The sequence below is a fragment of the Perognathus longimembris genome, chromosome 3 (assembly GCF_023159225.1).
Source record: "Perognathus longimembris pacificus isolate PPM17 chromosome 3, ASM2315922v1, whole genome shotgun sequence".
Lineage (NCBI taxonomy): Eukaryota > Metazoa > Chordata > Mammalia > Rodentia > Heteromyidae > Perognathus > Perognathus longimembris.
Genome location: NC_063163.1, coordinates 41,427,081 through 41,454,065, shown reverse-complemented (window position 1 = coordinate 41,454,065; position 26,985 = coordinate 41,427,081). Strand labels below are relative to the sequence as shown.

At 37.3% G+C, this 26,985-nt stretch overlaps 1 protein-coding gene across 2 annotated transcripts; it reads left to right on the top strand.

The window, feature by feature from the left end:
* Positions 1-627: 627 nt before the first annotated feature.
* Esd (esterase D) lies at positions 628-23,874 on the top strand. Of its 2 annotated transcripts, none has more exons than XM_048341365.1 (9): positions 628-748; positions 5,132-5,206; positions 8,501-8,589; positions 12,160-12,258; positions 13,086-13,210; positions 14,830-14,949; positions 16,211-16,309; positions 17,201-17,368; positions 23,438-23,874. In XM_048341365.1, the coding sequence occupies exons 2-9, from the start codon at positions 5,139-5,141 to the stop codon at positions 23,516-23,518; spliced, it is 849 nt and encodes a 282-aa protein (XP_048197322.1). In that variant the 5' UTR covers positions 628-748; positions 5,132-5,138; the 3' UTR covers positions 23,519-23,874. The 2 variants fall into 2 exon arrangements, with proteins under 2 accessions (XP_048197322.1, XP_048197324.1); XM_048341367.1 differs by lacking the exon at positions 628-748 and adding an exon at positions 1,300-1,319.
* Positions 23,875-26,985: the final 3,111 nt, after the last annotated feature.

Below are 26,985 nucleotides of genomic sequence, written 5' to 3'. Positions count from 1 at the left end.
AACTACACCAGGTAGGTGAACTGAAAATCTGGGGCCGCTCCAAGGGCTTGAGGTTATGCCCCGGTTTCTACAGAGCCATAAAGAAGAGCCATAAAGAGTTACACAGAAACTCTTCAGCACTTCGGTCGGGCAGCACCCGGTTTATGAAAGCCTGGGCCTCTTGCTGTCTTCCCCACGAAGGTACTGGAGCAGAGGAGTTCAAACAAAGTGTCAGAGCCCAACATCAGCCCCGGATTGGGAAGATCCTGGCCTATTCGTGGAAAGAAGTTGGGGGCCACATTAGCAGCAAGAGCAAGGTGAAGGAAGGGAAAGTAACTGGGGCCTCAGGGTTAGGGCGCCGAGGGGGCGAAGTTGAAAGGGCAGGGCCACAGAGCTGGAGCCGAAAGGGGGTGGACTCATAGGCGGGGCCACAGGGCTGGAGAAAGGGGAGGGCCCATAGGGGCGGGGCCACAGGTTGGAGCTGAGGAAGGGGCGGGCCCGTAAGGAGCGGGGGGGGGGGGAAGGGGGAAAGGGGGCGGGCACATAGGGCTGGAACAGAAGGGGGCCGAGCTATCGGGGCGGGGCCACAGGATAGTGAAAGGAGGCGGGACCGTAGGGGCGGGGCCACGGGGTTGGCGGGGAATAAGGGGCGGGCCCAAAGGGGCGGGTCCACTGGGTTGGGGAGAAGGCGGGCCCTCGGCGGCCATGTTGAGGCCCCGCCCTTCCCTTCAGGCCGCTTTCCGTAGTCTCGCCGCCACCACGACCCGAGGTAAGACGGGCAACTGACGGAAGCCGGCACGGCCTTGGCCCCCCGTCGGCGCTGGTTCAGGACTGCAGCGACGACGCGGGGCTTGTTCCGGGCAAATGGCGAGCCTGCGGCGCGGATATGCACGGTCCGGCGCGTGGACGATACGAGAGCGTACCACGAGCTTGGACCGGATCCCGGGGCGCGGCGCTGCGCCTCGTCCCTAATCCTATTATTTCCTTTTCCTGAGCTCCCCGCTCCGTGTGACCCCGGGCGCCGGGCCTGCCACGTTCCCGCGTTCCCTCAGGTGGTGCGCGGCGAGGCGCCGGGCCCCCGTGTAACACCTCCCCCTCCCGTGACCTCTCCGTGGCCCCTGTTCTCTGGGGTCCATCCCTGCCCGGGCCGCGCGCGCTGGGGCGCCGGGCAGCCACACCTCAGGACTTGGCGGTTCTTCGGTCAGGTTTGAACCGAGCCTCCCGAGTTCTGCAGGGATTCACCGCTTCTAAGGGTGTCATTTTTTTTTTTAATTAATACAAAACGATCCCTTCCAAATCAGGCTCGTGAGATGGGAAGATGAGCTGTTTATAAGGATCTAGTGAGTATGTTACACGGATTAAAGCCTTAGGTTTCTATAGGGCCTTAATTTTACTAGAACATTCAAGGAAGTAGGAGGCCCACTTTTTTTCTTTTTTTATATAGCTAGGTTGTAGGTGGGAGAAGTGTAATTTTATAAACAGGGCTGCTTAGGTACACTAAATTTATTTTTAAAAACATTAATAAAAATAACCTTAGCTATTGTTACTCTCTTATTTTTAAACTTCGTATTTTTTAAGAACTATTTTATAATACTAGCTTAAAATAGACACTTAGCTATGTAAAGTAGTACTTTCTTATATTGGTATATGCCTTTTTTCTCCTATTTTTAATGTATAAAACTGGGACTGGGCTTGTGGTTTTTCTAGCTCAAGTCTGGTGCTCTACCACTTGGGCCACGACTCCATTTCTGGTTTTCTGTAATGGGTGATAAGAGTCTACTGCACTTTTCTGCCTGGGGTGGCTTCCATCCTCAGATTTCAGCCTCCTGAGTAGGATTATAGATGTGAGCCACTAGCACCTGTCATTTACTAAAACTGTGTGTGTGTGTGCATGCGTGTGTGCATGCATGTGTGCATGTCCATGCTGGGGCTTGAACTCAGAGCCTGGGCACTGTCCCTGAGCTTTGTGCTCAATGATAGTACTTGAGCCACAGCGCCACTTTCAGTCTTTCTGAGTAGTTTGTTGGAGATAACCCATGGACTTTTCTGCCCCAGCTGACTTTTGAAGCACAGTCCTTAGATCTCAGCCACCTGAGTAGTTTAGGATTAACAGGCATGAGCCAGTAGTGTCTGGCTTAAAACTTTTTTTTTTTTTTTTATTAAAAACTAAGGTTAAGCACACAATCTGGGCCTGCACAGCACAGGCTATCACTATCTCTGCCTTCCACCTCCTCATCTTGTCCCCTTGGATGGGTTTTGAGAATGTAACACAGAGCTGTCATCTTCTAAAATAACACCACCTTTTTCTGGAATGAGTTCTGATAAATGAATTCCCTGCTCACTGATCTTTCCAAGGAGGTCTTAGTTTCACCAATATGTCCATAGCAGTTTACTTGGTTTATTTGTTAATTTCAGCACAAACATGAGTTTAAGCAGACAGTGCACCATAAGCATTCCTGTTAACAAAAACCTTTCAGGGTTTGGGTTCTTGTTTCCAAGGGACTTGTTGAGGTTTATAATAGCTTCTATGATAGTTGTAGGTCACTGCGCCTGGTAATTATCCAACCTTCTTACATATAATGTCAAACTTAAAAAAATTAGCTTATCCCTTTAATCTTTCTATACTTTCTCATCTATTTCAATAAATCACAAGTCATCTGCTCTTTGAATTACATCTGCTCTTTGAATGTTCTTTAATTAGAATTCTAAGTCAATACCTTTAGCCAGAGAATTATGACTAAAATACTCTACCTGTTGATAAAATACTTTCAATTACAAATCAAGAAAAGTTCCTTAATTTTCTTTGGGGTTCTTCTTGCAGTTAGCTTTTCTTTTGCCTTTTTCAGCTATGTGTTTCCTAGGAAATAAGAATTTTTCAACTTATTTTATAGGACCACCAGTGTATAGGCACCCAGTATGTATGTATTCCAACCCTCCTCATGGTCTGGTGCATGTCTGAACTAAAATTATTAGGGCTCAAAGTGGTGGTGTCCCATCAGCTGCATTTCCTCTGCTGCCATGTCCCAAGTAGACAGTCACCTATAGGCCTTTAAAGAAAATATCCTTTGGGAATGTATATGTGTGGATATATAATCCATTTAGATATTTTCCCTTTGATACAGGTCAAAGAAAATGTTGCACTTAGATAAATGAAACTTAAACTTAAGTTTCATTGTTGATTTGTTACTAGAGTGAGATTTAAAATTCTATTAATTTAAAAGATCTGTTATTTTTCTTTAACTTTTTTCAGCAGTCCTGTGGTTTGAACTCAGAGCCTCATACCTGCCCACCTTATTTGCCTGGCTAGAGCTCTAGCACTTGAGCCATGTCTCTAGTACTGCTTTTTGCTGTGTTTTTAAAAACAGATTTAATGTATATTTTTGTCCGTTTGTGTTCTTTAGGTAAAAAGAAACATCAAGGAAGAGAACATTTATGTTTAACTGATCTATATCTATTCCTACTTTTGTTTCTCAACTGTGAGTAGTGCTACATAAAGCCTACATGAAGCCTATGGTGAAACTATTGAATGTTGGTTTAATAATACATTCAGTAGCAATCTGTAATCTAGCCTTGAACAGCTGAGACATCAATATTTCTCTCTAACCCAGAAAAGTGAATCAAAACGGGTAATTTTCTTACAGCAATTTTTCTTGGTTATTTTAGAGATGGAGTCTTGAAGACATTTTGTCTCTGCTGGCTTTAAACTGTGATCCTCCAGATCTCAGCCTCTTAAGAAGCTGGGATTATAGCCACTTGCACCTGACGTTACTTTTTTTCTTTTCCTTGTTGGCAGTACTGGGATTTGACATTAAGGCTTCATTCTTGTTAAGCAGCAGCTCTTCTGCTTGATCCATGCTTTCAGCTTCTCATACAGGAAATTTGTATTGAACAATATATTCACCATGTCTGATTCTATTAGTTTATTACTTTTTGTTAACTCTAACATTTTTCTTGATTTGTTATTGAAGATATTTTGTTTACAAGTAATTAAAGTGTTTTAGTCATAATTCTTCTGGCCAAAAGTACTGGTTTAGAATTTCAGTTAAAGAACAGAGGTAATAGACTACGTGTGATTTATTAAAATAGTTGAATGAGATGTAGAAAATGTTTTTTAAAATAGGGTAATTTTATTTAAAGTTTGACCTTGTATGTATGAAGAAGTTTGGAAAATTACTGAGCACAGTAGCTCATGACTATAATCCCAGGCTGCTTAGCATGTGGAGATCACGTGGATTTTGAGCTAGTTCAAGCAAAAAACTAGTGAGATTCCTATCTCAAAAATAAGAAAGAAAGAGAGAGAACTGGATGTGGTGTCTAGATTTCCTGAAGAAGTTAAAGATAAGAATTGAAATCATTTAGAATTTTATAAAGACATTTTAAAGATTAGGTTTTCCTTTCAAAGTACCTATCTTTATTAGATAAAGCTGGAACTGATCAGCCTATATTAGTATATTTCTGAAGTTTTTCATTTCCCACATTGGACTCGGTACTTTGTGTTTTCATGCAGTGCTTCTAGGGTTGAGACAGAAATCTTTCCTTGAGAGGATGTTCCATTTTCTCTTTGTTCAATAGGTACTTAGAATAAAAGTGTTTTTCAACACTTGCAAGGTCAAAATTGTATAATCAAATTAAAATGTGCTGGAGAACAAAAGTTAATTGCCAGACTTCATAATTTTCTAGTGACAAGTTCTTTTTAATTCACTACTAATGCCCTTCTCTATACTTGTTTTATTAATATTTTTATTATCTTTAAGTAGCTGTACACAGGAGTTACCATTCAACAAAGCCATTTATGAACTCAATGCATCTTGATCTTTGTCGCCCCTTTCAGCATTCTCACCCATCCCTCCCAACCCACTTTTCTCACTTTCCTTGAATTTGTACAATATATATTGAAGTTTTGACTGTATATTGATCTAAAATTTGTGTATAGCTTGTTAAGATATTAGTAATGGTATATCAAAATAATTTTCTAGAGTAGATAATGAAACTGTGGATATGCAATTTAATTTCTTAATGTTATATCCCAAGCACTTGAAAAAAAATCCAGAAAGGAAATAATTGTATGTCCAGATAATCCAAAAACAGTTTTATTTCCAGGTTTCCAGAAACTAAACCTTTAGATATTAATGAGATTAATCTTCACCTATAGGAGAAGAATGGCATTAAAACAGATTTCCAGCAACAAGTGTTTTGGAGGATTACAGAAAGTGTTTGAACATGACAGGTAACTATTCATACAGATGATTTTAGATATTTCTTATTCAATTTATTTGTTTTATAGTTTTAGACAAATCTTTACATAATAGCATATTATTTTGCTATTAATGTCTCCGTCTCTCTGAGTATCTGACAATTTCACAATTGGACTGTATGAAGTAAAGAAGTATAAGTTAGTGAAAATCTTCAAGCTTTAACTGCTCTCCTAACATTTTGTGAAAATGCCTGTGCTGCCTCTGGGAAATCCTGAGAACATCTTCTTTCCCTAGGGATCTTTTAAAATGTAAAAGTTACCTGATCTTGATTAAGGTGGCAGCTCAAACTTCATACATTTCCTCTTCTGCCTCCTCAAACCCACACATGTACATACACACAGAAGAATCAGGGAACAGGACTTCAGAAGCCAGAATACAGATGGATGGTCACTACCAACTTAGCATAGCCTAGAAAGCCAAGTTTTAAACAGGAAGAGAAAGCTGAGAAGTAATATATTTTATAAAGCTTTAGGAACCAGTGACATCAGGCACACAGGAAGGAAGATAAAAATGGAGCTCAGGAAAGGCAGTTGAACATTTATGCTAAAAAAGCAGATCAATCCCAAATTGTCCCAGCATTCTGTACAGCCAGGCTTCTACCTCTCCCCAACGCTGGCCAGAAGCTGGAGATTTAATTCTTTTTTTCTTTTTTTTGGCCAGTCCTAGGCCGTGAACTCAGGGCCTGAGCACTGTCCCTGGCTTCTTTTTTGCTCAAGGCTACTAGCACTCTGCCACTTGAGCCACACCGCCACTTCTGGCCATTTCCTGTATATGTGGTGCTGAGGAATCGAACCCAGGGCCTCATGTATGCGAGGCAAGCACTCTTGCCACTAGGCCATATTCCCAGCCCCTGGAGATTTAATTCTTTAGAGAAGGTCAACAGTCTGTATCTGGGTGCCCCAGGCATAACTGGTAGGACGTATAATAAAATACAAATACGTTAAGTTAAAATGGGCATACTGAATTTCATCCACTAGCTTCAAACATTTGGAGAGTCTGGCTTATATCATTTTACAAGACTTTTCTCTTGTAAAGAGGAACCCAAAAGACCAGGTTTTAGGAGATGCAGATTTGCCAGTAAAATGGTCCAGCCAAGCATGGCTGGCACTGAAGCAGTAATTAATACTCCTACCCTGCACTCTGCTTTCAATTTGACTCATAATGTTTTCATGCTTAAATAGGAGTAGAGAGCTAAAGATCTCTTAGACGTTCATGTAAGGCCACTAATTCAAAAGGCATACTTACATCAGGAAAAAAAGAAAAAGCACTGGAGGAAATAGACTAGTGGATGGACGTCCAATGTACTAATGTCTAATAGCAAAGGCATAAAGAAGAATTTAACCCCTGACATCAGAAGAAATAGTAATAAAATATTCAAGAACAGGTCAGAAATTTTTTATATTCCATAGTAGAAATGAGAAGCATTAGTTGATAAGACTGGACTAATTGGTAGGAAGTAGACAAAGACAAAAATGGAAAATATGAGTGACAAGATACAATTAGAGGATTGACCCAAGAAGTTAAATATCATGAGTTTCAAAAAGTAAATAGAGACAGAGATATGGCTATAATTCTAGACTTCTTAAAACTGAAAGCCATAATGGCACACACCAGTAATCAGTGAAGGTGAGGCAGAGGCACTAGCATTGAACACAAAGAGGCTCAGGGACAGCTCACAGGCCTAGAGTTCAAGCCCCATAACCACTACCCCTACCCCCCAAAAAATCAGTCCCACTGAGTGCTGATGGCTCATACCTGTAATCCTAAACTACTCAAGAGGCAGAACTGAAGGATCATGGTTTGAAGCTGGCTTGGACAGGAAAGTCCAAGGAATTCCATCTCCAAAATAAGCTAGAAGCATGGGTCAAGTGGTAGAGCCCCAGCTGAACAAGCAAGCTTGAGGTACTGACTTCAAAACTCAGTAGTAGGCTTGGTGTTGGTGGCTCATGCCTACAATCCTAGCTACTTGTAGTTTTGAATTGTAGTTTGTAAGCCAGCTGGGAAGGAAAGTCCATAAAACTTGTCTTCAAACAACGCCCCCCAAAAGGAAGTGGAGTTCTGTCTCAAGTGGTGGAGCATGAGCCTTGAGCAAACAAGCTCAGCAGGACCTGAATTCAAGTCCCACGGCCAGAACAAAACCAAAAATCAATACTGCCACAAAGGAAAAAATATAGTTATGCTAGCCACACTTTTAAGTGCTCAGTAGCTAGTTATGTGTAACTAGAAGGACATTGGCAGTGCCAATATAGAATGGTTTTATTATTGTAGAAAGTTCCATTGATTGAGTTTTTTTATAAAAAAATAAAATTAATTGATACAGTTGACTGAGAAGAAATTTATGAAAGTGGGCAAGGGGACTTTGGTGTGGAATTAGTGGTAATACAAAGTGACCATGCCAGATCTCTGTATGTGAGATTATACTCTTAGCATCTGGGCAGCAAATACCAAACAGCAAGATAGAGACCCAAAAGTCATTATCATACTACTGCTTCATGTGCTTCAGACCTGGTTTATTTCACTACTTGAAATGGTTTTTTATTTTGTTTTTTAAATTGTGGTAAGAATACTTAGCATGAAATCTGCTCTCTTGGCCTTACAGACTTTCCTGTCCAGGGCTGGCTTTAAACAACAGTCCTCAAATCTCAGCCTCCCAAGGTAGCTGGAATTACAGGCCTAAGCCACCATTGTCCAGCTTGTGTGATTTTTTTTTTTAAGTAAGCCCACAATATGTCATTTTTATATAATTACCTTTTCCATGAGAAATTATCTTTATTTTTCTTTATCTGTGTTTGTATTTGTCTTATCTGTGATATTGACTGCGATAAACTATCAGTGATGAAGGGGCAAATTAAGTATGTGGCTCATTTCAATGCTCATCAACAAACATGGAATTTAAGATGTCAGGAGTTTGTTGTGATCAAAACTGATTTTTTCATATATCTCTTTAGAAATAGCAACCGCTTTTCTCTTAATAGAAGTACTACATTAAGGATTATGTTTATTTTTTAAATGTATTCTCCAAATGACTATTTCATATAAAACATAGGTTTACAGTCGTCAGTAAATATGCTAAATTGCCACCATTGTTTGTTTAAGGGGCAAAGTGTAGTCCTTAAATGTTGATGCAGTTACTTATTTTGAACATTAGATCACTGTTTTATACCTGTACTACACATCTTGCATTTCAAATAGCACTTAATTATTTTGTTATTGTCTTCATGAGTAATGTTAACATTTTGCTGTGGTGATTGTTATTAAAATTATAGTGTTGAGCTGAACTGCAAAATGAAATTTGCCATCTACCTACCACCAAAGGCAGAAACTGGAAAGTGCCCTGCACTCTATTGGCTGTCTGGTATGTATTACACCTTTGACTTTTACACAGGAACTCCTTTCTTTTTAACTGGTTATCTTCCCCCTTCCCCTCTTTTTTTCTTTCTTTTTTATTTTTTTTTTAACTGACATGCTTTCTGAGCAATTTATCAAAGTTTTTAGTGGTCTCTTATGGTCTACTGGCATAGTAACTTAATGCCTTAATAATTTCAGACCTATGAAATTACATTTATTTCACTTCTTTCTCGATTAAACCAAGTAACTTAGCAGAGGACAGAAAGTACTAGACTCAATGACAAGGACTTGGAAAGGTTATTTACCTAACTTACACCTTACCATATATTTTTGAAAGTGTAGAAACTTTACCATTCAAATAGGACAATATTAGATGGAACCAGAGCACCATGCCATACTAACTAGAAACCACAGACAAGTCACTTCTTACAGTGACCTCAAGAGTATTTTAAACTCCATAGAAAATCTGTTGCAGTAATCTGGAAAGTCATAAAGAGCACCATGCTTTTTCAGTGGCTATGTTCCCAATCAGACTGTAGAGGAGACTTGAGGGAGGAAGTTTCTGACCATGCTAGTTTTGAGTATCAGTGCTAACCTTTCCTTGCCAGATACTGGCTTTTCACTTTAGAAGCAATCGTTACAATGAGAGAGCTACAACAACCAAATTATAATGTGTTATTTTGTTTTCTTAAAACCAATTCTTATAACACTCTTCTCATAAATCTTCCTTTATTTAGTCAAAGGTAAGATTCAGATACCAGTCTTTGGGAATGAGACTATTTCATTTTGAAAGATAAAAGTTAAATTTGTATCTGATTTTTAACTTTAACAAAGCATATTTATGATTAAATAAAGAGCACTGATTTTTCTAGAAGCACATTAGGTATTTTGAAAAGTATTAGCAACAAAACTAGGTACTTAAATGTAAATAATGTAATATTGTGTAGCTAAAGGTAACCTTAGAAATCATTTGATTCACAGAAAGTTGAGTCCCCCAAAATATAAATATTACCCAAAAATCACATAACTGAGATTGAACAAACTTTATAACTGTAAGACCTGTGTATTCAGCCTTTTCTTCTTCTCTTTTTGAATTTCATTCCTAGTGAAAACAACTAAGTCATTTCTTTTGACTACAGACTAATAATTCAGATCAGAGGTGCCAGGCTTTTAAGTTATGGGTATTATAGGAATAAGTCCCTAAATACCTAACCAAAATTGAAATTTATCAAAAATGATCATCTGAGCTATATGAGTATAAAATGAAGAACCTGCATTTGTTTATATCAAATGACAAAGCCATTGTGAGATGATGAAGAATAGAAAGATGAATTAGTTGAAATTAAAACATCTAAACTAAAATCTTGATATAAAAAAGCCCTCCATGAACTATGTACCCAAGAGAATTGAAAACATGTTCATAAAAAACTAATGTTGATAGCATAACACATTTGTGATAGCCAAAAAGTGGAAAGAAACCCAGGCATCCATCATCCAGTGAAATAATAAAACGTGATAGGGCCATAGAGCAGAATATTACTTTGTTTATAGTTTTCTTTATTTTCTCTAGAGCCAATAGAATATTAAACAATAGGAAGTCTCATACATGTTACAACATGGAAACATGCTAAGTGTTCACAAAGACTGCATATTAAATACCATGTATATGAAGTATCCACAAATTCATAAAGACATAAAGTAGATTAGGAGTTGCCTAGGTTGATTGAGCAGATTGAGATAAATAAAGGGTAACTTCTGATGGGTAGGGGATTCTCTTTGATGTGATGAAAATAATCTCAAATTAGTGGTAATGGTGGCACAATTGAGTATACTAACAGTATCAAATTGAACGTTTATCTCAGGAAATAGTACCAAAATAATGCACTTTTCCCTGTAAAATAAGTATGGATGGTCAAGTCGATGTTAATTGCTACTACCTACTTAAGAATAACCCTGGTGCTGGGAATATGGCCTAGTGGTAATGTGCTTGCCTCGTATACATGAAGCCCTGGATTCAATTCCTCAGTACCACATAAACAGAAAAACAGGTAGAGTATGCTAGCCTTGCGCAAAAAGCAGCCAGGGACAATGCTCAGGCCCTGAGTTCAAGCCCCAGGACTGGCAAAAAAACAAGAATAATCCTTCTAGTTGAATTATTTTCATTTCTGTGACACTACAATTACTGCCTTTTACTTTAGTCAAAGAACTTGTGTTTTGAAGAATTGCTTTTTTCTGATGTGTAACCAATTCACATTTCTCAAGTACGAGTCTGCCACAGATCCATTACAGAGTTCTTTACATGTAAGTACTTAATCTTCCTGTGAGGTAGAAAGAAGTAATAATAATCTTCATATTTCACATGAAAGTACTGAGGCTCAGAATATTCAACTTAATGAGGGATGAGTAATGCTTAGAACCAGATCTCTGAAATTTAAAACCCATGCTTTCTATGCCACTAATCTGCATCTTTTGGAGGGAAAAAAATCTTACAAAGTGGGCCACAAAGTTGCTAGCCTTTTATCAGGATTGGAGAAGTTTTCCATTATGTTATAGCTCCAATGTCTCTGGAAAAATGTAGTGGGAAGGAAAGTGATAGACATATAGTGGCCTTGTTTTTCTGCCATGACTGGTGAAGTCTTATATGTCCTAATGCCATAAGCTCCCATGGAAATACTTATAACTTTGTGTCTAGTTATAAATTTAGCATTTATGGGCAACTACTTTGTAAGTGTTAGATAACAAATATGAAAGTATTTTTAAAAAACAAAAATGTTAGCCAGGCACCATTGGTTCATGCCTGTAATTCTAGCTACTGAGGGGGATGAGATCTGAAGATCTTGATTCAAAGCCATTACAGGCAGGAAAGTCCACGAGACTCTTATCTCAATAAACTACTAAGAAAAAGCTGGAAGCAGCTCTCTGGCTGTAGAGCAAAAAAGCTTGGGGATAGTGCTGAGTTCAAGCCACAGGACCAGAAGAGAAAAAAAAACACATAAGTTTTTATAGTTAATTCATACTGAATCATACTATCAGTATACCTTTGCTATTGCTGTTGATCAGATGTAGTAAAGTATTAAACACTGGACACTGGAAAGGGCTGCTCTGGTGTTTAGCTGAAGCATATTTTTTTATCTTGTCCTTCTCACACCATTATAGTTATCTTACATACCTGTGTGATGATAGCCATAATACTTGCTTACTGTATGTTTTGATGCAGAAATAACCACATATTTAGTTAGCATATTTAGTAACACCTCACTAAGGTCGTTTGATATTGCCATTCTACAGTTTAAAAAATTCTGGATTCCCAAATAGATCTGTTCTAAAGAATTCCAGTAATTAAGGCTAGAAAGTGACTTTGAAAGGCTAGTTTTGTAACTTTTTAACTTAAGAAAATTCTTAGATCTAATACTGTTGTACATTTTGTAAGAAGGAAAATTTCATGGCTTGCTCAAAATTATTTGTAAAGCAAAAGTAGCTTTTTTTGTAGTAATAGCAAGTGGGCTTGTTTTCCCATATTTTAAGATTAAAGCTTTGTAGTCATAGTACAGCATGAGATGATGATTTTTTTTTCTAGGTTTAACTTGCACAGAACAAAATTTTATCTCAAAGTCTGGTTATCATCAGGCTGCTTCAGAACATGGCCTTGTTGTCATCGCTCCAGATACCAGCCCTCGTAAGTGTTTTTGTTCTAGAGATCCTTTATAAAAACCTAACTTAAGTTGTAATGTGCACTACACAATCCATCTCATATATTTTCTATTATTTCTTAACCTTCTCAATGGTATCCTGACTCTACAGTACCACACTTTGAGCAAATAGGGGAAGTGGTAGTGATTCCAGAACCATTTCAGTTCAAGAGAGTAAGCTGAGCAGAGACTCTTGTCTCCCCCTCTGAAGTCACCATGGTGAAGAGAGTTAAAGAAGTGATGATAGTGTGAGACATTCCCTAGGGAAGGAATCTATCTCTACACAGTTCTGAAAGACAAAGATGATATGCCCTCCATAGCCCAGGGAAAAAGTCTGTTCAAAACACAGCAGCGACAGGACTTCCACAAAGAAAGCAGTTTCTTTATTTCTTACTTTGGCAACTGATTTTTTTCCATTTTAAACATGATTCCATCTCTTTTTTTTTTCTTCAAATTTTTATTATCAAACTGATGTACAGAGAGGTTACAGTCATATGTTAGGCATTGGATACATTTCTTGTACAGTTTGTTATCTTGTCCCTCATACCCCCTTCCCTCCTCCCCCTTTCCCTCCCCCCCCACCCCCATGATTCCATCTCTTATTTCATTGCCCAAACCATTATTTCTTCTCTTATCTCACATGGCCCATTCAAGAACAAAAGAGCCACAAAGTATAATCTGACCATTTGCCCATTCCCCCAGACTGGGGGAGCCCAGTCCATATTTGTGCATATGACTCATATTCATCTATGAGTGGGGTTAAACATGAGGGGTGACTACTGAATAGATGAAATCATGGGTTCTTCCTTGATAGGTGGCTGCAATATTCAAGGAGAAGACGAGAGCTGGGACTTTGGCACTGGTGCTGGGTTTTATGTGAATGCCACTGAAAATCCATGGAAAACTAATTATAGAATGTACTCTTATGTAACAGAGGAGGTAATTTAATTTTATTGTAATTATTAACTGATGACTACCAAGAGTTTGATTTAGACAAAGCCCTCCCAGTCCTGAAGTGACTTGGTACAATTTTGGTAAACCTATTTGTACACTCTTAGAAATTTCCTTAGTAAAAATTTCTGCTTTCTAAAATTATATCTAAATTTTGTATAGTTAACACTAGGTGCATATGTAAAGAGTTTAAAATTTTTATTAAACGTGTACACTACCTACGTTGCCAAAGAAAATAAGACATGAAACAGCCATTCATTTCCTGACAGCTGGTTCATTCAAATATATTTTATAGTAGTAAACCAAGGTTTAACTGGAAAGGATAAGTAGAAAAACATTATATCTATTAATAATGATATACAATTTATGCGTTTTTATGAATCATAATTTTATTGTGTACATCACAATAGCTGAAACAGTAATTAAATTTATAACCACCCATAATTCTTGGTAATTTATTCATTTTGATAAGTTCTGGAGATTCAACCAGAGATTTACACATGTTAGAAAAGTGCTCTATCATGGAGCTATACTCTCACCCCCCAGTCACTCATAATTCTTGCAACCTAGGCAACTATTATGTTTTCATATATTCCAGGCTAGACTTCACAATTTTTATTTATTTTGATACAGATATCCCTATGTATCCCAGGCTGGCCTTGAACTCATTGATCTAGACTTTTTTCTGTGACTAATTTCACCTAACTTTAAAATTTACTAACTTTAGTTGTATAAAATAAATATGTTCCTGTTTTATTCTAATGTTAACAGTTACATAATTTTAGATGATATACTATTCATAGTTTGAGATATTTGTGGGTTTTTTATATATTTTATTACGGTAAAAATTATCTTTTTTTTTTTGCCAGTCCTGGCTTGGACTCAGAGCCTGAGCACTGTCCCTGGCTTCTTTTTGCTCAAGGCTAGCACTCTACCACTTGAGCCACAGTGCCATTTCTGGCCTTTTCTTTTTATGTGGTGCTGAGGAACCAAACCCAGGGCTTCGTGCATGCTAGGCAAGCACTCTACCACTAACCCACATTCTGAGCCCCAATATTATCTTTTTTGTAATTTTTCTCCTCTAAGGACTTTTCCCTAAGAATAACTAATTTTTTCAATATGATTTTCCTAATTTTGTAAGGTTACTTTTTAAGAACCATATATATTTTTAGACTTTTTTTTTTTTTTTAAGGTTTCTTGTGCCAGTCCTGGGTGCTGTCCCTGAACTTCTTTTGTTCAAGGCTAGCACTCTACCACTTGAGCCACAGCTTCAATTCTGCTTTTGTTTTGGGGTTTTTTGGTGGAGTTTTGTGTTAATTTAGTGGACTTTGCTGCCCTGGCTGGCTTCAAACTGTGATCCTTAGATCTCAGCCTCCTGAGTAGTCAGAATTACAGGCATCAGCCACTAGTGCCTGGGAAAAAACATATATTTTTAATGATGTATTAATAGTCATTTTCTACCCAAAGTGTTTTCTTTTTTTGATCTTTGTCACTTCCAGTCATAGTAAGGCTAATTTGGAAGTATTAATTGTATAATTATTTTACATAACTTTGAAAAACTCTGAACTTATTTTCACTGATATATTTTATTGTACTATTCTGTCTAGCTTCCCCAACTCATAAATTCCCATTTTCCAGTGGACCCCCAAAGGATGTCTATTTTTGGCCACTCCATGGGAGGCCATGGAGCTCTGATTTGCGCTTTGAAAAATCCTGGAAAATACAAAGTAAGATTACCTATGCTATTAGTGATGCATATTTCTCTTGAACAGTATAATATTAGAATTTTCAGTGTTTGAAATTATGACATTTTTGGAATCAAAACTAAATTTTCAAGGCGTGGAAATTTTGGGAGGCTGATAAAGGGCACTATATTGGATGACTTGGTATATACTATAAAACCAGGAGTGTAAGTATTCTATCAGAGTGGTGGGTGTACGAGGAGTATTATAAAATGTACTTTATCTTTTCCATTATTTTTTTCAAACTAGTTTTGGGTGTATTTCCCTCTTCCCAAGGGAGACTAACATTCTTGATTAATATGATGATACTATCTATCATTTACCTGTATTTTCACCAGAAACAACTTTGTGAAGTTGAGTTTGTTCTCTCTGGTAGCGATATTCAAGCTGAGTAGAACTTTAAGAATTCTTTGTTCCTAAGACCTCTAATGAAAATTGACATGCTACTGGATTGAAAAATACCACTCAGCCTCTTCCCCAGGCTTTAGTGCTTTATATTTTTCGTTTAAATGAGCCAAGTTTGAATACCCACTATACATTAAGTGTCATAATATAAAGAGCAGTATATTAAAAGAATCGAAAAGGAAATGCGCTTTGAAATAATAAGATTTCTTCTTTTACAAACCATAGGACTTTTCATTATCTTGAGATTTCTTTAATCAATTTGCTTCCCTAGGAAAGGGTTTTTAATAATTTCACGTATACTACTGCAAAATAAAATTATTTCTTGAGTCTGAGATGGAAAAGCAAATATAAATTTTTGTTCTTTAAAATGCTAATGGACGTTTTTATATAAATTGATAAGTATATAATGTTCTATATGGGCTGCATGAGCCCATCTTTGCATAAACAACATGTGGAGAATACAAAATTGTATTAGAAATTCTGTCATTCATAAAAGCATTCCTCATTGCTTTTCTTGTCACTATTTAAGAGAAAATGTGTCCGATTCAGTGGCATGTTCACTTAGGTAGGCATGAACTGCTTTATATTAATACAGAATACTTTTTAGTGGAAATGAGTAAAACTCTGAAACAATCATTTGTTTGTACCTTAATTAAGTTGCAACAAATTACTTTGTCTTAAATGCCTACATTTATTAGCTCTCTTAGTAGAATATACAAAAGATGCATTATGAAGAGGCCCACGGTTGAAGTCTGTTGTTCACAGAGATTTTCATGACCAGTTTTTAAGTGAGTTGCAACTATCAATTATAATATAAAAGTTTTCTTTTTTTTTTTTTAAGTCTGTTTCAGCATTTGCTCCAATTTGCAACCCAGTGCTCTGTCCTTGGGGCAAAAAAGCCTTTAGTGGATATTTGGGAACAGACCAAAGTAAATGGAAGGTAGGTATTAGGTGACTATCAATATTCACTTTGAAATTTACTAGTTTTTAAAAAGCTGTACAGACCACAGATGTTACATTCCTAGCCCACTCAGATTAAGGCTCTAGAGCCACGAATAGTTACATAATTCTATACAACTCTTAACCATATTTTAAAACTGCTACATATGGTAGCATATATACATATGCATGTACATATATGTACATGCATATATATATATATGTAGAGAGAGGGAGTGTATGTATGGTTGGAGAGAGAGAGAAAAGGAAGGAAAGGGAAAAAGAGAACACTTTTCATATTTGTGGGTTCTACATCTGTGGATGGAATTAAAAAAATTTAAATTATGTCAGTACTAAAACATTCATAGACTTTTTTCCCTTGTCATTATTTTCTAAATAGTGCATCATAACAAATGTTACATCACATTTATATGTACTAGGTAATTATAAATAATTCAGAGATGATTTGATGTATTTGAGAGGTTGTTTGTAGGCTCTGTCGAAATACTCAGCTATTTTAAGGAATGGCTTTGAGCACCTGCAGATTTTGGTATTGGGGTGCTAGAATCAATACCCACAGATACCAAGGAACACCTATTACACATAAACAACCATAAATCCTCATTTCTAGGTGTTTAGAATCATGCAAGATATTCTGAGGCTACATTTTTCTGGCTAATTTATATTTTGATGTCTAAATTAACATTTTTAAAATAACCAAAATAATCATGCATGTATTATTAGTACATTTAAAATCATATGTCCAATTTAGTCAGCCTAACTGCTTAAATAGATTTGATTTTCTTTTAGGATGTAGTATAGTATATTCCAAAGAGTATCTTTCTTGACACTTTTAATTTTAATGTTTTTAATTTCAATATTTTTGTTACAGGCTTATGATGCAACACATCTTGTGAAGTCCTACCCAGATTCTCAGCTAGACATACTAATTGATCAAGGAAAAGATGATCAGTTTCTTTCAGATGGACAGCTTCTTCCTGATAACTTCATAGCTGCCTGTACAGAAAAGAAAATCCCTGTTGTTTTTAGATTACAAGAGGTAAGTACTAGGAAACTAGCTTGATCTAAATAAATAGCAAAACTATAAAGTAGAACAATCCCATACTGCTCTCCTAGCTATGATGTAGAATATTCAGTGCTACCTCTAGTACGAGAACTTTTAATTGCTTCATAGCGCTTGATGTGTATGCCTTTCTTTTTTTTGTTTTATTTGTTTTGTTTCGGTTGCTAGTCCTGGGGCGTGGACTCAGGGCCTGAGCACTATCCCTGGCTTCTTTTTGCTGAAGGCTAGTTAGTATCTACCTCTTGAGCCACGGCTCCCCTGCCAGCTTTTTTCTATATATGGTGCTGAGGAATCGAACCCTGGGCTTCATGTATACGAGGCGAGCACTTTACCACTAGGCCATATTTCCCAGCCCCATGTGTATGCCTTTCTATTAAGTTCATGGTACTTAAGACCAGGTGTGATAGAGATAGGAGCCCTCTTAGCAGTGAAAAATATATACCGTTTTCTTTCTTTGCCAAACAGTTAAAAACAAGTTTAAGGGGCTGGGGATATAGCCTAGTGGCAAGAGTGCCTGCCTCGGATACACGAGGCCCTAGGTTCGATTCCCCAGCACCAAATATACAGAAAACGGCCAGAAGTGGTGCTGTGGGTCAAGTGGCAGAGTGCTAGCCTTGAGCGGGAAGAAGCCAGGGACAGTGCTCAGGCCCTGAGTCCAAGGCCCAGGACTGGCCAGAAAAAAAAAAAAAAACAAAACAAGTTTAAGGCTTGAAAGTAGTACATTAAATATTAAACATTAATGGATCTGACTCTACATGTGCATCATAGTTATGGTAGAATAAGGCCAAGTTACTGTACTCATTACTCTTCATTTCATATACATATGTCAGCCTCAGAAGCTGTGTCTCATTTGTTCACATGCACTTATATTATCTGGCTTTCATGCTAGACTATCTCTTATTCTACTGGTGTGAGGATTATCACTGCATACCATCTGGCTAACAAATGTTCCTTGATTTTTGACTATCCACTACTCATTTATGTATACTCCTATCATTTTGCTTTTATTTAAAAATAAAACTATTAATAAGCTTCAGAACATAATAGAAACAAAATCTTGTATTTGGGGGTAAAAAATGAACACTGAAATTGTATATTATATTTAAAAACATTTCTGTTCATGTTTAAAAGTAACATGTTAGGCACATTTACCTAAATGTAATTATCTTGGTAAACATTTAGATCACATATGCATAATGGTCTATTACAGTTGACACAGCATTTTCATTGCCTTCACTCTACCAAATGAGAGATGATTCCTTTCTTGCGCATCTGTTTTACAAAGTGACAAGCTTAGAGAAATAACCTACTTATTTGTTACCTGCTACATTGTGTAACTAGGACTGGAAGATAGATCACAAATTCTATTCTGAAATCTGTCTAGGTAGCCCCAGACAGTGTGGCTCTAAGAGGGGGTAAATGGATGGAGTTAGAGGTAGTCTTCTGTAACTTACTCAGCAGATTTTAGCAATTTCCCTACTTATATGAATATTTAGAATATGTAAAATGTATGTCATGTGGGGAAATTGGTCAGAAACTAATGTATTTTATAGATAGATATCATGTTATCTGAATATCTTGATAGAATATTTTTAGATTTATTTGAAAATTACCATTACAATTACATTTTAGATTAAGTCAACCTTGAGAAGTCCAAATTCCAATTTGATTGCAAATGAAATAGAGTATTTAACTGTATTAATTTAGCTGTCATGTTTTGTTCCAAATGACCTTAACTTCTTGGCATTAGCCACGTTGGATGCCTTGTCTGCTTCCTCTAAGGCTGTGCCAAGGAAATCTGTTGTTTCTGCCTGCCAACAAGGTCTGAAAATCTCTGGAGTTTGATATAGCAACAACCCAGAGTGAAACACAGATGACACTGTTGGAGGAAAAAAATATCTATCAGCCTACTTATTTCTAGAATGCTTGCACCCCATGCCATGAAAATAAAATGTGGTTGACTATTATGAGGAGTCAAGAGAGCAGTCAATTCTAAAAAAGTATTACAATCACTGGTTACAGTCTTGAACTCAGACACAATTTTTCATTTGCTTTCCAACAAGGTCAGGAAAAAAACTACATGATCTAAAGCAGATTTAGGAGTGTTATACAGCTGTTGGACTTGTCTGATTGGCCATTTTCAGATTTTCTAGTTAACTTCCATTTATATAACTACTTCTTTGTAAAATAGGAGCTGTGAAAAAATAAATTGAAAATAATAAATTATTATATAAACAAGTAGTCTAAAAAGGGAGAAAGAAAGCCATTATAATCACTAGTATGGAGCTCTTTTTATGAGGGAGAAGAAATATGAAAGGTGGATAATTTCAAAATACATTGTAAGTATGTATGAAAAAGAAATCCCAGGAGTAAATCGAAGTTGAGTTTGGTTAAAACATTTTTAAGTTCTTCAAATGGAAAAGCATGAACTTCTTTTTAGATGACTCATTCACAAGCACAGAGTTTAAAAAAATCAATGAACTCAGCAATGACAGGAAACAAGCTATGGGCACATGCAGCAGTTTGGATGATTTTCTAGGGAATTATGGTAAATTCAAAAGGTCAGTGCCAAAAGGTTACATATTCTGTGACAAAATTTGGGAACTGGAATATTGATTGCCAAGGGCTGGGTTTGGGGGTAGGAGGTGGGACAGTAGGGAGATGGGTATGGTTACAGTAAGACTGCACAGAGGATCTTCATTCAGTTTCTACTCTGTGGTAGTGGCTGCATTGACCTTACCAGATAATTAAGTTTATGTGCCTTTCATTATAACTTCCAGAGTAAAATTTAAATACACCCTTTTTCTAATTTACTGTAAATGCAGTGAGTCAGTTTGGGGACAGACACATGTAATACTGGGGAAATCTGAATAATGTACTTATTGTATCAGTCCTGGTTATACTATAAACTTACAAAATGCTACCAATGGGAAAAATTTGGATTTCTCTGTATATTTCTCACAACTGCATGTGGACCCATTAATCATCTCAAGAAAAACTTCTATCCAAAGAAGAAAAACTTACTAAAATCATATGCATAATTTACCTGAAATAACTTAGTTATCCTGCCACTTTTCAGCTTGTTAAACGTGCATAATTTTATTTATTGTGCATTGTCAAAAATTGTTTGAGGGAGGAATTAATGCATAAAGATATTTATGGTTACTTTATATCATTTTCCTTTATTTGTTTTGGGAACTCTTAACTTGAAAAAAAGAACAAAAAGCACTGGGTAACAGGAGTCTGATAGTTCCTGTGAAAAGATCAAATCATAATCTGAAAAGGCAGAGTCTAGTAGTTCTTAGTGATTGAAGTTACATAGTGAAAAGAAAATTTCAGTGACCTAATACTGAGAAAACTTGCAGAAATAGTTTTCCTTTCTTAGAAACTAAAGAAAGGCTACTCTAGCTCCCTAAGTTTCAGGACCCTTCTGAAGATTCAGAGACTAATTGATGTCTTCCCCTGCCTTCTGGAGAGGAGAAAGATGTGGCAAAGAGCTTCCCAAAACATAGGCATCTCATTCACCTTTATGCTTATGCCTAGCACTTGTCTGTCACCTAGTCTCTGGTGTTCTTTAAATGAACAAGTGATTCCTCTGAACAGTTTTCTTTGTACTCTGTAAAGATCCAACATCAGGATTTGTGTCTATGCTTTACTAATCAAATCTGGAAAATATGTAGGAAAACACTGCCTGTTAGATTGAATGTCACCTTAGCTTCCGGAGCACTGATTCCTTTTGAAGAGTTGAATGAAAAACAGAAGAATGTAACTGTTTATTTTTATACTCCCGAGGGTCAGTTTTAAGTTTACTGAAGATTTTCCATTTGAAGATTGAGGTAGAGGAGAAAAGTAAAATCCCTTCAAGTATCACTAAATATAGACAATTGTACAAACTGCTTGTACAAGCTGTTTGGTATATAAATACCAGATCATCTTAGTCAAAAGAATGCAATTAAACCATACCACTTAGTGAGATTGAGAAGCAGAACATGAGCCTAGTCAGGGATGGCACAGTGAGCTCAAATTATACGACTTCAAATATATTTTCTTGCCTTTATACTGATGTTAACGAAAAGGAAAATCTTTCTTGGCTTGCTTCAGGGTAGACATTTTCTTCTCTCTTTAAAAGGTAAATTTTACTTTAAGTACCATTGTAGATGTTAAGGACAGTTGCTTTTAGATATTATATAAAACAGACTTGCCTTGCAGTACATTCTGAGATCAAAATGAGCATTTTGCCTTACTCTGGAATGTCTGATAATAATGGATTTCACACAGGGATTCATCATCAGTGGCCATATGTCCCTTATGTATGTGAACCATGCAAAGCAGTTAACATGTGAAACTAAGGATGAAAATATAACATAGTTATCATTGTTAGGTTTTTAAAGTAGGTAGCCAGTAAAGGAGAACGCCACATGGTATTCAGGCAGGAGAGAAAAGTTTATTACCGAACTGCTGGCCTGTGGCTGAGGTGATGCATGGAGAGAAGGGATGACCCCCATTCAGCCCTGCCTTATCTAGAGCAGGGGCGGGGGGGGGGGGGGGTGGCCAGGTGGATTAGGATGTGATCTCAGGGAAGGGGGAAGTAACTGCCTCCAGGTCACCTGATTACCCAGGTAACTGGGTGGAGACTTAATGAAGTGGGGACGCATCTGCATGGAGCCCTCGGCAATGGACCTTACAATCATATTAGGGCTTTTGCATCACAAGTTATTTGAGACATCTGTTTCCCTGCATTTCTATCCATTTTCTTCAGATTCCTGTTTTGATCTATGAAAAATGGCAGGTATTACTTGGTCCTACATTTCACCAGTTTTGTGGCCTAAAAAATCATGGACTTGTTTAACTTAGTAGTTAAATAATTGGGAAGGAGGTGGTTTGTTTTTAATTTCTTTATGTAAGAAACTGATTGTTAACTCTAAATTCAACCACCTAGGATGATTAATCATTGAGTGATTGCACTGGAGGCAACAGATTGCTTTTAAGTTACTTTGATAACTCTGTAGTAAAACTTTATTATTAACGGCTGGCTGTTCCTGATAGATGTGCAGTTCCATACCTTCTGGAAGTAAAAAATTAAGAACATTTGTGGAGTCATCAAAGCAGTGAGGATTTTCTTATTAGATATATTATATTTCTGACATGCTTAGACCCATTCCTCCCATCAAAAGACCATTCATTTACGTAGTAGTTAAGTTGAAAACTTAAAATTCTTGACTTCTTTCAGCTTTTTCTGCCTTTTTTAAAATTGCCATTAGAGTTTTGGCTGTTCCCCAAATTATGTGGTGTGTAATACACTAGAAAGTTCTTCCCACCGTGCTTCACATTTACCTTTTCCTCTGAAGGCTAAAGGTATCATATTCACTAGAGAAAGGTTTTCATTGGCTGGGTAGGTAGATATCTGTCTCAACTACTTTGCACCCTTTGTTTTCTTTCTGTTTCATGGTAGTTTTAAAAAGATTGACAGTCTTTTTCAGAATGTGATAATCAGGTTTAATGCATGATTCTTCTTCAATGGATTCATGATATGTGTAGGAGGTAGGATTCTAAACGTTTGTCATGGCTGCTTAAGCACAACGTAAACAATGAGAGCTTTTAAATTTTTCTTTGCATCGTTTATGTGCACTTATTTTTGGTTTTAAAAGTTACAATTTTATTGTTATAAGTATACTGCTTTTATGAACTAAAATACCTTGCCTGTGTTTCCAAGTTCTCTAAATCCATATTCTTTTAATACTTGTCAATACTGGCCCTCGCCAGTCTACCTTGCTCGTTTAATCAATGCATTAGTTCTTCTCGTATGTTGACAACAAATTTAGAAACTCAGCTATGAAGAATGTTTGATTTTCCTTGACGTTTGCAGTTCTCCTAAGATAGTGGGAATGTTAAAGTATAAGTACTACAACTTTGATTTGATTAAACTTTGCTTATATGATAATATTGTTTACAAGCAAATTAAATGTATAAATGAGAGCTATATCTAATGAGAGATGTATCTAATATTAAAATTTCTGAATGGAGTAAGTCTGTTTTGTCTTCCAGGGTTATGATCATAGCTACTACTTCATTGCAACTTTTATTACTGACCACATCAGACATCATGCAAAGTACCTGAATGCGTGAAAAACTTCACAAAGGAGAATCTCTTCAGAATTAATGTTGTAACAAACAGCTGCTCAGAACAAAAGGATTTCATGATTGTCAAGGAACTTCCTTCTCCAGTTGAGTCACCTTCTGAATAAATACTTAACACTGCTTTCTGGCTTTAAAAGTCATTTACCAGTATTCACACAAGAAACCTTCCCTGTTTCACTGCTTTTTGAGTATCATTTGGAAGTCCTTGTTATATTAACCTTAGGTCACAAGAATATGAATCAAATCCTATTCAAATCACAGAATGCTAAGTCTAAAGCAGAAGATTTTAAATAGCTCAAACTCTTCATCTTTTCAGATTTTAATAAAGCCACTGAAGCAATGAACTGTTCTCATCATGTTTGTTATTATCTGTAATGTCTACCAAATACTTGATTTCTAGTACCTGATTTAATAACTGTCATCTATAGAAAAGGAAGTCAGCTCAGAGAAGTTACATGAGTGCTTTGTCTGTGGGACAGCTGAGACTATACTTTAAAAAAAACAACTCTAGTGATTTTTTTTCTTAATTTATTGAGCTGAATACATTTGTTAACATTAGTTTGGAGATATTTTGAGTCTTGAGAATTACCTAACAAAACAGTTTGACAGTGACTAAATGAGGAGACTTAAAATTTTTTTGTTACTATGAATATTGTCCTTTAGTCACATGCAGAAGTTTAACTGAAGCTCACCAAGAATTGTCTCCAAATACCAAATGGTGGTCAGGAGGGAGAGGAAAGATCACAACAGAGAGAACAAGCATGAACACAAGCTGCTGTCACAGGTGAGCCTCAACCTCACCTTTAATACCTTCCCACTGATTGAGTGGGGCCCAGCAGCTTTTCTTTATTTAAGTCAGCTTATATGGAACTTTGTTTCTGCTAAATTTTCTTCATAGTAATACCTGCAGTAGGGCTAGGATGTAGTTCAGTGGCAAAGCGCTTGCATACCAAGTGCAACATCCTGGGTTCAATCTCCAGTACCAAAAAAGAAAAGACAATACTACTAATATATACAATAGAGTTAGATTGAATAACTGGGGACTACCCTCACCAAGTAGGCATATCATTATAAGAAAATAGTTGCTTCATTTGTATGGTCAATGATTCTCTTTTACCAGATGAATTAGTCCACCACCACCCCTTTCTTGTGGGTGTTGGCGGGGGATGATGGTCCCTAGGGTTTGAACTCATGGCTGGTGCTTTGCCATTTGAGCCACACCCCCTGCTTCTGGCTTTTTGCAGGTTAATTGGAAAATGTGCTTTAGCTGGCTTTCAAATGTGATCCTCAGGTTAGCTTCGTAAGTATCTAGGATTATAAACTTGAGGACACCAGCACCCAGCTAGTCACTAGTACTTAGCCTTCCACAGAGAGGACATGGACAAATGGAGAGACATTCTTTGCCAGAGTGTATGTATATAGCTGTTAGTTCAATTCCTAGTAGAGTCCTTGTTCCCATCTGAAATTTCATGAATACAATCTTTACTGTCCGCACTCTCTTGGCACACTGGTCTTGTGAGTTTCCACCAGAATATTACTTATGGCTGTGCTTCCTAGGGCTTCTTTCACTCACATCTCCAAACTTGCACTGCAAATAGGTGCTAAGGCTTTTAAGAACATCACAACCCCCACTGCTCTGGTACCAGTTTTCTGTGTTACTTTTTCTCATCACTGTGGCAACATTGAGAAGGAAGGACTTGATTGTGGCTCACAGTGTCAGAGCATTCAGTCCATTGTCTCTTGGCATGGTAATTTTGGGCCTTAGTGAGTCAGTCCATCTTGGTGATAGGAGCATGTGACAGAGGCTGTTTGCTTCACGGCAAACAGCAAAATGTAGTCCCGGTAATCAACTTCCTCCAGCATGGCCCACTTCCAGCTCCCAAAATAGTGCCACCAACATATTTTCAGGAATGAGCAAAGGGGGAGCACAGGAATAACGGAGGGAGGGAAGGTGAGTATATTGTAATCAGTCAATGTACACTATGTAAAAATTGAACTATGTAACTTGAGGGCTGGGTTGAGAGGATGTAAATGAGGGAGAAAGAAGGACGGGATGACATTGACCAAGAAGCACTCTACTCATGCTGATGGGATTATAACCTCTTTGTACCACTACTTAGAACAACAATAAAAGAAATAGTGCCACTAACAGGGCAGAGCACTTAGTACATGAATTTAGGAGTGCCATTTTACATTCAAACTATAACATATTTCATAGGAAAGTATCCAGATGGAAGTCATGGCACTTAATGGAAAAGAAGAGAAGTGCATCACAGTAGACGACAAGAGCCAAAGAGGCTTGGCTTCTAATGGATGATGTCTTTTTTTTTTAATAAGCAAGTTATTTGTGTATTATTCAATTGTAAAATATAGTTTTTAAACATTAATGTTTACTAAATGTTTGAAACCAGAAAGAAAAGACTGCTTACAACCATCTATGGCAAGTGCCAGACACACAACTTAGTGCTTTTTGCTTTGCTTGTACTCCTGAAAAGTTAGGTTCTGAGTCATCACATTTCTTATGGAATTTTGTAGATCACACTGCAAGAGAGAGACTGAGAAGACAAGATTAGATGGGGTCTGCTTCCAGAAGGTGCTTTGGGCAGATCATTTAATTAGTCTATGGCTGGGTCCTTATCTAAAAATGGAGTACAGAACCCTACAACATTTAACCCCCAGGGTTGTGAAATGCAGCAAAAGAAGATGCTATGTGAAATAACTGTCACCACTCTAATGTTAGTGACTAGCTGTAATTGTGCCACTGGGCTCCAAATTCTTAGAATTAAGTCTGCTATTAGGTTTCCTCTAAAATCATTTCAGTAAAAACATTGCCACCTAGTGTTTCAATTAGACAAAGCAAACTAGACCATGCCTTCTTGAAAATAGTTTTGCAGAATAAATATCAATAACTCATTTCTTAGCTACACAATGTCCAACATACACTGGTTTGAGTTACAATTTTTCAGGTTTACAATGATATGAGAGCAATAGGCATCCTGTAAAAAAAATTTGGATTTTAAACATGGCCCTTTTCCTGGGCTGGTAGTGGGCAGCCTGATCTCATAATGCCCCACCGTGCAAGAAACACACACCTCAGTCAGCCCTGTGGGTGTGAGGGGAAGCGACTGACATGCTATAGCATGCTGTGTTGCTAAGCAACACAGGTGTGTGCTAGGTGTGTTCCCTTTCCATTACTGTGACAACAGAAAACAACATCCAGCACAATCAATTTGAAAGAGAAAAGGTTTAACATTCTGGCTCATGGTTTCAGTTCACAGTTGGGGGGCAGGGAGGGCATTGCCTGTGAACCTGTGGATAGGAAGAAGAACAACATGGAGGATGGGAGTACAGGAGAGAGGACAGTGCTTAATTCATGGTGCTAAGGATCCAAGAGAAAGGAAGAGGAATACCAACTCCCCAGTATCAGGAACCCTGCCCCCATGACATCACATCCT